Source organism: Vanessa atalanta, chromosome 20 (assembly GCF_905147765.1).
Source record: "Vanessa atalanta chromosome 20, ilVanAtal1.2, whole genome shotgun sequence".
In the NCBI taxonomy this organism is placed as follows: domain Eukaryota; kingdom Metazoa; phylum Arthropoda; class Insecta; order Lepidoptera; family Nymphalidae; genus Vanessa; species Vanessa atalanta.
This window is the reverse complement of record NC_061890.1, coordinates 5,016,857-5,028,766: the sequence shown is the minus strand read 5'-3', so window position 1 is coordinate 5,028,766 and position 11,910 is coordinate 5,016,857. Positions and strand designations below refer to the sequence as shown.

The window sequence follows — 11,910 nt, the reverse complement described above, 5'->3', positions numbered from 1 at the left end:
TGTACCAAATGTCTTCATTTTGAAATTAGGTCTATTTAATAAAAAAATAACAGATGAGTAAAAATATTTATTGTTTACTATTAACAGCATTAGTATCTCGCTTTTCAATAAATTTCAATTGCTTCTTCTTCATTCTCTTAAGTTTAGCCGTATTGGTTATAACTTGTACAATTTCAGACTTCTTTTTATTTTCTTCTGTACGTTTTATATTCTCCCGCCTTCGCTCTTTCCTAGTCAACTCTTTTTCTTTAATTTCTTCCAGAACTTGTTTCGATAGATCCTTAGTATGTTTAAGTTCTATTCGTAAAGCTGTTTTCTTCTTAAAGTCTGGTCGTATTCCCTTTGTTTTGACCACAGAAGAAAATCTGAAAGTATAAATAACAATTTTTTAGTACATTGGAGTACTAGATGGCTTATTTAAAAAAAATAACGTAAGGTACCTTTCTTTTTTCGTCTTCCAAAATCTTCCGGACTTAGGTTGGCCTCTTAATTCCTTTACGTTTTTATCATCGTTGGTAACTTTTTTAGTTGATTTAGATGTTTGGTCTAAAGAAGTACTTTTTACATCAGAATCAGTATTATTTTTCTTTATATCTTGCAATATTGAAAGTACAGCTGAATCAGTAGCGACAGACATTTTAAGACATATGCAACAAAACCTTATTGAAACATTAAAATAAATTAGATTATTTATTGAAATAACCACGTGAATTTACTGTCAGTCGATTTCGGTGACATATTATTGGTTAAAAGTGTCAGTTGTCACTGTTAATTTCGCTGTCAACTAGACTCATTAACCCAACTTTTCATTGACCTTTTCAAATAATAATCAGATTTCTTTTGTTAAATTAATTAGTTTTCAATTAATAAATTTAATACAGACAAAACGAGCGTTTTGTCATTAATTTAATTGATTTGTTTGAATTTATCAAAGAGATTGCCACGATTTTTTATAACTTATTAGTGGAGCGCCCAAGGATTTTGACCTCGGAAAATGGTTACAGTGAATTAATTTTTTTGGTTGAGGTGGCATTTTCTTCTTTATACTATAACTTTCAAAGTTTACCAAAAATTTTTTTGTTCTTTATTATTTTTTAATTGGAAAAAAGATTAAAAAAAAATTAAAAGATAATTTGACTTCTCCTCAAGATTTTTAAATTGTATAATTGTAGATAAGATGATTGAAGGTCAATTCAAGTAAAATAAAAAATTACAATAAATAATAAAATACACTTAATATTGTTACTTTTTATTTATTAAAGGTTTCAAAAAATGGATAAAACACGTAACAGTATCATGGCAGATAAGCATAGATACATACTATGTGATAAATTAGGTTCAGCATCCGAAACGAATCAGCTATTTAAAAAAAATCAAAAGCACAAACTTTCAATAGGTAAACTTTTTTATTTATGTAATTAGCTAAACATTACATTTTTTTTATTTATTATTTCATCCACTGTAACAAAAGTCCGAGGTTTGTATGATTTTGACGCTCAAGACACTTGTAAACATACATATACATAAATATGTCTACGTAACTAGTTAAAAAATTTAGTAGTAACTATAAGTAAGTAATTTTTTTTTTCTGTACAGTATATTAAAACTAAAGCAGATATCGGAAGATATATTTTTTTTAAGCTACGGACAGTCTTGTCAATAGCTTTATATCTTCGTGAACATCAGTTATTTGTCATCCAGGCATCTACTGTTGGATATTTCTGCTGCTTCTACTACTGCCCTCTCACAAGGTGCTTCAAATTAACGATAGATCAAACAAAAATTATGGAACTTAAGATCGGCCCTCGAGGAAAGGCTTTATGAAGAGTTATTATCATTATTATTTTTTATTTTAAAAAGCTGAGCTTATTGTATTTAAACAAATATGTATATATATGAATTTATTTATTCGTGAAATTTAGAATAATCATGATGTATGTATAAATGTTTGCACATGTATACATAAAATAAAGAAACCTTTTTTGCCTATGGTCGACAAAAATTTCTTCTCGTTGATATTTATAATTTTATATCATTCGTTCTTTGTTGTCTGTGTAATAAATCATTCCGTTATTCGTTATTCCCCAATCCCCATCCCATTCGTAGTCGTACTTCGAAAGTTCGAACTCAACATATTACTACGAAGTACCAACATACCAAGTACCAAATATCAAATACCAATCTTTCGTTTTCGTTGCCTGACGGTCATAGCGCTGTAAAAATATTACTTACATTTATATATTCAATAACTATATGACTGTGGATGTTTTTCAATTGTGTGAAATTAATTAGAAAATACTGCGTTTTCTAAGCTAGTAATAATTTTTTTCGCTATTAAATAGCAGTTTAACTGGTGTTGTGTTTTAAGGATAACAGCAATGTCAAGCGAAACCGCAAAAAATGTAAGTTTTGTTTAGTTTTATTAACTTATACAATACATATTATAACTATATCATAAAGGTATTAAGGTGTATATATAGTGAAGAAGTATCATTGAACTTTAAGATTATTTATGGATGATTCATTGATTTGTTGTCATTATCGTATTGTTACAAATAGGCTGAATTTTGTGCGTGCCGATGGTGAAATGGAATATGGATCTCAATACAGTTAGCGACGGATGTGTGTCAATGTTTACGCGTGCCGGCTGAATACTTATCAGATGACTGTTTCAAACTCAACGTGCATATGATCTATTTATTTCTGTTTAAAATTATTTTAAGTTATCGTGACTGGCTTTGAAACGTTCATTTAGTAGGTATTCGGTTATCACATCCGTAATGAGCTTTAAATAAACTATACAAATTTATTGTTTGTATGAGTAGCTGATTACCAGTACTAATAGAATTTAATGATTTATAATAAGAGTATACATATTATAAGATATAAGTTATATCTAATAAAACGAATTATTATACTGGTAATAGTTGACTGATATACTATTTATAGTTTTGAGAACAAAACAAACAATTATTATAAAATGTTGTCTGACTGTTATATTTACAATTATATTATATAATTTTCATATATAATATTAAGAGCCCAGATGGCCTAGTGGTTGGAAAATAAATATTGAGATTGTAGGTTCAAACCCAGGCAACCTCCACTGATGTTTTATTTTTATTTACAATTGCGGTGAGGGAAAATTTTGGGATTTTTTTTTATATCAAATTATATTTTTATGGCGTTGGAGCGTGGTGGTAGAATAAATCCCCAAAACTCCTTAAAAAGAGGTCTGCACTCTGTAGTGGGGTTTTTCATGCTATTGTACTATACGATTCAAACAAGAAACAGTAATTATGTATATAGGGAAAATTAATTTGCATAAGATTGTTGCTGTTGTCATGCAATTGAGTATGTACATCAAGTTTATGAATATTTAGAAGCTCATAAATAAGCATATACATGGTTGCTATACATAGGAAAACTGGAAATCAAAGGGCTTTTTTTGTCTTGAATAATCAGGGAAAAGTCAGGGAAATAAAAAATTTATCTCTAAAATTATTATTTAAAAATTTATGATATATTTACGAATATTTATTACTGTTATTTATTTTTGTATGTGTTTAGGTTGTATTTATTTTAAGAGTATTTAAAATTGCACCACCCTATACTGTCTTCCAAACACAATCCTCTAACCCAAGGTAGTCTGGAAGAAATGGCTAATAAGCCATAAGGCCGCCTTTTGTTTCACCATTAGTTTATTAGTTTGTATATTTTGTAATCGTTTGTGATTGTACTTGTGGTGTACAAAAAAGTGTTAAATAAATAAATAATAAATAGTACTGATTTGAAAACGAAGTAAAAATATATTTTTTTTATTCTTTTGTTGATGAATTAAATAAAGTTAAATCAGTACTAAATAAATTCAAAACTTAAAATGTTTATATAATTGATCTTTAAAGAACTTTCAATATAAGGATCAAATTGAGAATTTGTGTAATAAATATTTGTAAAATTTGTGTGGATAATTTGGAAAAGTAATGGAATTTGAGTCAGTAATGCCAACCAAGACTTAAATGATGAAGCCATACTTTTTATTGTTTTATTAAACTTAATTGCCATGGAGCTCTTTTAATTATTAATCTATAATTCTTTATATTATAGTTTTCAAATCTGGAAACACCGGGGTATGTTGGATTTGCAAATTTGCCAAATCAAGTACATCGAAAATCAGTAAAGAAGGGTTTTGAGTTTACCCTCATGGTGGTTGGTGAAAGTGGACTAGGAAAATCCACTCTGGTTAACTCTCTGTTCCTTACGGATTTATATCCTGAAAGAGTTATACCTGATGCAATTGGTTTGTATTATTTTGTTTTTAAATGATTGATATTTGATATAATTTTCTTACAACAGTAGACTCAAAATACAACAATTGCAATGTTGTATTTATTTTAATCTATTATATATTATTTATATATATTATTGCTTGCTTTACTTGAAAGTTGCAAGGAAACTAACAACAAGAGTCACAACAGCTGACAAACATACATTCAACCATAAATTGACCTCTGCTTTTCTCTTTACTTTCGAGAATCTACTGTATACATGTTATTTTAATAAAAGCTGAATGAATGCTTTGTAAAGATAGTTTCAAAATTGAATTTTTACATAATAATATCCTTTAAAAAGCTTTTAAATAGTTTTGATTGTATAGATATGTTAGTTTATTTATTATTTTGCAGAGAAGACAAACCAAACAGTTAAATTAGACGCTTCCACTGTGGAAATTGAAGAGAGGGGTGTTAAATTGAGGCTTACCGTAGTTGACACACCCGGATATGGTGATGCAATTGATAACACAGATTGTTTTCGGGTATATACATAATTACTTTAATTAATCTGTTACTTTAATTAATATAATGATTGACCTAATAAAGACGTTTACCAGATATATTGTTTGGTGAAAATTGTGATACTTTAGAATCAATTCAAATTGAACTTTTAATTTTAGTCAATAATTCAATACATCGACGAGCAATTTGAACGCTTTTTGCGCGACGAAAGTGGTCTCAATCGTCGTAATATCGTTGACAATCGCATTCATTGCTGCTTTTATTTTATATCGCCGTTTGGACATGGGTAAGTCTTTCAAATTTGTTCAAGTGTTTTAAAGTCTCCATTTCTCTCCATACTCTATAAATAAAATTGTATCAAACTAGATTCTGAGTAAGAAAAAGTGCCGATAGAGTAACTTTTGCAGTGTTCCTATTATCTATTACATTGTCTCAAGAGTAGATATTAAGTGTTTTAAATCAAATCATCATTCATCATCAAAAATTTCAGAAATTAAGTTTCTTTTGTTTATAAATCCTTTCTAAATAAAAGTATATTTAGATATTTTCGAATTACTTGTAAAAAAATACATATAAAATGTATGTAATGACTAATTAAAATGTATATATGTTGATACAGTTTTGTGATAAGTTTTTCCTTCTTTTAGATTGAAACCACTAGATATCGAATTTATGAAGCAATTACACAATAAAGTTAACATTGTTCCTGTTATTGCAAAAGCGGACTGTCTTACCAAGAAAGAAGTACAGCGACTGAAAACTAGAGTTAGTATTTTGACATATGATTTTATATATATATGTATAATTTTCTCTACTGAGTTTTTAATTTTATTCAGTCACTATTGACACTACCAGTGGCATAGATCTTACTCTAACATAGCCTTCTGGTGTTCTGTCAAATATAATGTATACAGTTCAACTTATTAATGAAAAACAGAAAAATATTTTTCCTCACAGGAAATAAACAAGAATTACATTAAATTATATGAGTACTATGATAAAGAAAAATTTGTTTCAGGTAATGGAAGAAATTGAAAGGGAAGGAATAAAGATTTATCCTCTCCCAGATTGTGACAGCGATGAAGATGAAGATTATAAGGAACAGGTAATTATTTTTTAAATCTGGTACACTGGTTCATTTGTTATTAATAATTAATTGAACAATGCGATAGAGTTCAGGTGCAGTAGCTGTGGCTTCAATGTGCTTAACAGAATATAACAATAAATAATAACCCCACGGGTTTATGTAAGGTTAGTTTACATTAATGGTATTATAAAATCGCGATTGTTTAAATGTTTTTTGTTGGTTGAGTTTTTATATAATCTGTTTTAGGAAAACGATTCCAATGACCAATGAAAAAAATTAATATGGTAGAAAAAATAACAGACATTTTTAAAATCATATTTTTTTTTGCATTTGGCCACTTTAATGCTCATTTTTTAATTCGATTGGAATAGGCTGGACAGATAACGACGTATGAGATGTCGTTAGAATCCTTACATCATCCCGAGTAACACGTTTTAATTAATTAAGTCGGTCGGGGTATAAAATTGTGTTATACATATGTCTTATGTCTTAAACAACACGATACTATCACTTTAATTGGGTCATATATCATTGAATACTACCTAGCTATGATAATATATGTATTCAGCACGATTGTTACTTTTCGTGACTGATTGCTGTCCCGTCAGACTATGTGGATAAGACAGTGAATTTTAACATCGTCTTATAATAAACCACCCCTGCTTCGCAAGGGTGCAATGCTGATACTAAATACAATATGTCTTTATATACAAGATTCACACGTTTTTTTGTCATAAGACAATACGAATCGTTATGTCCCTACATTTTAAATCAGTAATATCTTCGAAAATATCCAATTGAATTACATACTGTAAAGGGCAAATGCTTATTGTCGGTTATCACTACGAGATAGACATAAACCATTGAAGACTTTTTTGTAGACCTTTTTAAGGAGTACAATACTGTAGTACATTATTTTAATATATCTTCTAGGGTTCAGTCAGCTTTTGCAATGTAAGCTCAAAAATTGTGTTCATTTACTACATCACATTAGAATCCTCTAAATCCTCCTCCTCCTCTTCTTGAATCACTTTATCTATTAAAAAAACCGCATCAAAATCCGTTGCTTGGTTTTAAAGATCTAGAATAAAGCGGGACTGACAGACAGCGGGAAGCAACTATGTTCTATACTATGTAATGATATTTCTTAGCCATATAAACAAATGTTGTGGTATAGCCTTATAGCTTGTTGCTACTACTATAGACATTTTAATGATTTAAACGTGTTTTAGGTGAATGAGAATGCATTGATTTCGTTATGTACTGTAAAACAAAACCATGTATGAGTCGGTGGAAAAAACATTCGCATTCATCGTATTTGTTTGTTTTTATTGTTTATGATTTCAACCCAGTTCGCGTTTTTATAAATGTTCTCTGACAACAAGCATTCCCGATAATCGGAAGTGATTAACTTTTAATTACGAAGATTCGTGACTGTTTCGATTTCACCAACGATGGGAAGGTGATAGTGAAGCGAGTGGATCATTTATTGGTTCGTCTCGCGGGCAGGTGCGGCAGCTGAAGGAGGCGGTGCCGTTCGCGGTGTGCGGCGCGGGGCAGCAGCTGGAGGTGCGCGGGCGCCGCGTGCGCGGCCGCCTGTACCCGTGGGGCGTCGTCGAGGTCGAGAACCCCGACCACTGCGACTTCATCAAGCTGCGCACCATGCTCATGTAACTATGCACACTTCCCAACCGTTCCAACGAGTCCTATCTGTGATGATAGACTTACTATCTAAGTATACTCAATTCCAACCACAAGAGAACGAAAGCCAAATAAACAACGTTTGACATCGAAGTGACACGATATCACTGGTCGAGAGCTAGAATAATCTATGATCTTCATTATGGATTTTCGAAAAATGCCGTTTTGAACGTCGACGAAGTAGATATCGAAGTTTTGGAAATAAAATTAAAGTGTATACAAGTCGTTAAGGGAAACAGTGTTGTTTTATAAATATGGAAATATCAATCAAGATCTGTTAGTAGTGTACAATATAGCTGAGCTTTTAGCAAATCTGTTATTTGATTGGAATAGACTAGGTATATGCATTTCATTTCCGTATACTGTATTGATTTGTATGTTGTGTGGGTTGTACAAATGTCTCAAAGTCATTGAGAGTTAACATTTAATTGCTTAAATCATTTTGTGTTTGACTGCGCGTGTATAGTGTAAAATAATTTTCTCCTATTTGCAAGTCTACCTAAAATGATTTTTAAAAATACTCTATTAAACCACACTCGTTCGTACTAATTATATAAAGTACTTTAATAATACATTTAATATTTTGCGATCGTTTCAGTACCCACATGCAAGACCTACAGGAAGTGACGCAGGAGGTTCACTACGAGAACTACCGCTCGGAGCGACTAGCACGCAATGGACAAATTCCTAAACGCCACACGTAAATTTAATTATATTTTTTCTGATTTAAGTTCTTCTAATCAAATATCTTTACACAAACCAAAAACATTATTGATTAAGAATTGTAAAAGTACAGTAATTGTAATGTTTATTTTTCGGATTCGAAATATGAATGTTTTACGATACTTCAATAGAGCTAGGACTAATATTACTCAACTAAAATGTTTGATTTTGTCATCAATTAAAGTATTGTTTAATTTCATATTATTATTTTTCCAGTTCAAATGAGAGTGGTTTGAGTGAATCAGACTCTGGCCTGACCAACGGCTCTAACGAAGACTCAACCGAACGCGAACGTGCTCTGCGTGAGAAGGTAGATTGCTTTTTTTTTTAAATATTTTCAATGATATGCTTTCATATAAATATATCTGGCAAGTGTGTAATTTTATATTTTACTTATTAAATGGTTACATTTTAAAGGTATAAATAAAATGGTATTGCAGGGGTTTTTAGACAGTTGATCTAATTGTATATATAAAAAAGCCTTCTATGGTATTTATATTTAGCCTTTATTGAATGTAATATGTTCTTAAACGACATCCTCTTAGCTGACTTTTACAACAATGACCGATTACGACGTGGTGTTTCTTTTCTGCTATGTGGTTCTGCACCACACGATTTTAGCTATATACATATATATGAAGTTCAATTAGTTTAAGTACAATAATTTGACACACCGTGTACAGGAAGCTGAACTGCGGCGCATGCAGGAGATGCTGGAGCAGATGCAGCGGCAGATGCAGCTGCAGGCCGCCGCCAACTCCTCTGCATAGTGCACGCACAGCGCTCAGGTAACATACATATATGTATATTTTACCTCTGCGACCTTTTCAGTGTCGGATCCCTAGACCTTCTTGAAAAACTCTCAGATTTCTTGCCTAATTCAACCAGTGATTATCATTTAATGAGCAATTGCCAAAAAGTGAACCAGTAATGATTATTAAATAATTATTTTCTACTAATATGCAATCGATATGAGGGCGAATGCAAATTTTTAGTATCACCGATGATAACGTTATATGTTACATGTTGCATTAAACAAAGGTAGCTTGACGTATTTTCATAGGTATCGAGTGACAAGTAAAACAAAAAAATAAACGCAATTCACTGTTTGGTTACATAAAAATATTTCAGAGAGTATGATATTACTCTCATCGATAGGACAAATTAAAAATAAGACATGCATGCTTTTTTTTTGTGTGCGATAAGTACGTTGAGCTATTCAAACTAATCCAATGTAAATAAAAAACATACGTCAACATTTTTATATGCGATTTAAATCTTTTTAATAATAATTAAGTAGTATTGATTGAACGGTAACTTTTTCTTGATTATGAGATTTTGTTTATAAACGTGTGTTTTTGTGTTTAGCTGGATACTAGTAGGGCTGTCCAGCTGGTGGAGGCGTGTGACGTCGTCAACTCCATTCTACGCGCTATACCCTACTGCGTTACGTCAACATAAACGGTAAAAGTAACGAACAAGAAATCTCCATCGATATCTTAACATCACTGCTTTAAAATGTTTGTAAGATCAACATCAAATGGCTTTGAACACGTCACCAGTTATATATAGTAAGTAATGTATACTTTATCAATTAAATGACATCGAATAAATGTTACATATAAGCGGCTTTATCTATAAATGTTGTTTGGGGGTGATTAGTTAATGCTGTCTGATTCTTTCAAATATGAAATCGGTGATGACAGAGAGATAAATCAGTGTTTGTCTACACACCAGTTAAACAACGCTTATAAGTAAAGCCGTACATTATCAGCATTCCGAACAATGTCACATGATACACTCAACATGGAAATATAATTTGTATGATTACAGTAAGCACAATGAGGGTGCGTTAAGTGTCTTATTCTAAGTAATTATTAGGTTATGGACATATTATACATAGATTAGTTACATGTAATTGTTTTACTGTATACCAAAATTATATAAACAATAATAGAAAATTTGTCCGGCCCAGTAGGTAGGAAGTAAAATACATAACATTTCTCTTATTCTGTCACAGTAGCCATTCTATAACGTTTTATTTTCTTTAACTGCTTTTCTCAATACGGCCTCTGGCAAATTCGATACAAAAAGGAAAAACGATTAAAAATATTGTATTGAAAGAGCTTTACTACAAATTGATATCATCCATTTCATTACAAACAGTCAGGAAGGCATTTTTCAGTGGCTCGGCTTAAGAATTGAACATATTTAATTGACTATACAAATGAAAATTGATTTAATTGATAAGTATTAATGACATCATAATCATTGTGATTTTTTCTTGACAATTTGAATCTACTGTTCATAAGTACCGAAATTGTGCTCTGTTGAAATACCTATAAACTTATTAGGGGATGGTGAGTTTAACAATGTTGTCTTCTTCTTTCAATTGTCAACTCAATGATGACAAATAGATAAATAGATAAATCAGTGTTTAACTAAATACCGCTAAACAACGTTTTTAAATAAGGTTGTTTATGCTGAAATCGATAATTCAATTTATATCTAATTAGATTAAAAATTTCATGTAGACTATCTAGACTTTTCAAATTCGTATGATTCTCGAAACTTTTACCTAAAATTGAAGATATTAAGTACTGATACTAGTTATAAACAAATTTAATCGAAATATAAACTTAATTATTAGTGTAATATCTCATTAACATATATTTTTATTGTAATTTTTTTTTTTTCATATATTTTAATATTACGTAATGATTAATGTTACCTATTATATCTGCAATAATATATAGTTTATATGATTTAAATAGGATGGCATAAAATTGGTTTATATCATTTATAAAATACATATCATTTATAAAATACATTCACAAACATAAATATAAAATAAACTAAGAAATACTTTAACATTGGTCGTAAAAAAACATTGGAGTAATTTTGATATAGAAATATGTTTAAACAATAAAATGTTTATAAGTATAACAATGATACATTATAATAAATTTGTGTTTGTTATTTGTACAAGCAATAATTTAAACGATTTTACTGTTCTTTATATATTTTCAAATTTTGTTTTATAAATGATAAACACTTTTATGCCAGCTATAATAAAACATAGTTTATAATGATATACACACAAAATAAATGAAAAACTTATTTGAATGTTTAATCACAATATTATTTTAACTATTGTTTTACATCAATTTTAGTGATAATTTTTAATACTAATTATGCTTTTATATATTTGTGTTTAAATAAGTCTGCTGCGCAAAAGTAATTCCAATTAAATCTTAATAATATCCATGTTCAATTATATGCGGTAGGGATTTTTGATAGCTCTTATGTGTGGGCTAACACACATTCATTATCCTAAAATATCATAACCTTAAATAAACAATATCTAATTAAATATATCTAAGATATCAAACAATTCCTAGATTTTAGGTCTTTTCTATTTGACAGAACTAAAATATAAAATTCCTTAAAATTATATGCAATGATATTATTTAAAATTATATTTAAAAAATATTTATTTTAATTGATCTGAGATTTTTGATATTTGACTTGTGCCATCTGTCTTAAATTTAACGATAAATTTGTCAATCATAAATTATCATTTTATTTCTTAAGAAAGTTAGA

The 11,910-nt window shown here is 29.8% G+C and overlaps 2 protein-coding genes across 2 annotated transcripts; one reads left to right on the top strand and one right to left on the bottom strand.

Annotated features, from left to right (window-relative positions):
- Positions 1-52: 52 nt before the first annotated feature.
- On the bottom strand, positions 53-775 carry LOC125071674 (coiled-coil domain-containing protein 86). The gene is made up of 2 exons (XM_047682000.1): positions 441-775; positions 53-365 (listed from the first exon to the last, which is right to left on the bottom strand). Exons 1-2 carry the CDS (start codon positions 635-637, stop codon positions 68-70), a joined length of 495 nt encoding a protein of 164 aa, XP_047537956.1. The 5' UTR covers positions 638-775; the 3' UTR covers positions 53-67.
- Positions 776-2,105: 1,330 nt separating this feature from the next.
- LOC125071672 (septin-1) lies at positions 2,106-10,652 on the top strand. Its single transcript, XM_047681999.1, has 11 exons — positions 2,106-2,402; positions 4,108-4,300; positions 4,686-4,816; positions 4,955-5,082; positions 5,444-5,561; positions 5,815-5,901; positions 7,393-7,553; positions 8,183-8,284; positions 8,524-8,617; positions 8,991-9,095; positions 9,676-10,652. The coding sequence occupies exons 1-10, from the start codon at positions 2,379-2,381 to the stop codon at positions 9,075-9,077; spliced, it is 1,125 nt and encodes a 374-aa protein (XP_047537955.1). The 5' UTR covers positions 2,106-2,378; the 3' UTR covers positions 9,078-9,095; positions 9,676-10,652.
- The last annotated feature ends 1,258 nt before the right edge of the window (positions 10,653-11,910 follow it).

Coding starts and splice junctions, on each gene's coding strand:
- LOC125071674 (XM_047682000.1), bottom strand. CDS start 637: ATGTCTGTCGCTACTGATTCAGCTGTACTTTCAATATTGCAAGATATA. Junction 366..440: donor TGGAAGACGAAAAAAGAAAG/GTACCTTACGTT, acceptor TTATACTTTCAG/ATTTTCTTCTGTGGTCAAAA.
- LOC125071672 (XM_047681999.1), top strand. CDS start 2,379: ATGTCAAGCGAAACCGCAAAAAAT. Junction 5,083..5,443: donor ATATCGCCGTTTGGACATGG/GTAAGTCTTTCA, acceptor TCCTTCTTTTAG/ATTGAAACCACTAGATATCG. Junction 5,902..7,392: donor ATGAAGATTATAAGGAACAG/GTAATTATTTTT, acceptor TCTCGCGGGCAG/GTGCGGCAGCTGAAGGAGGC.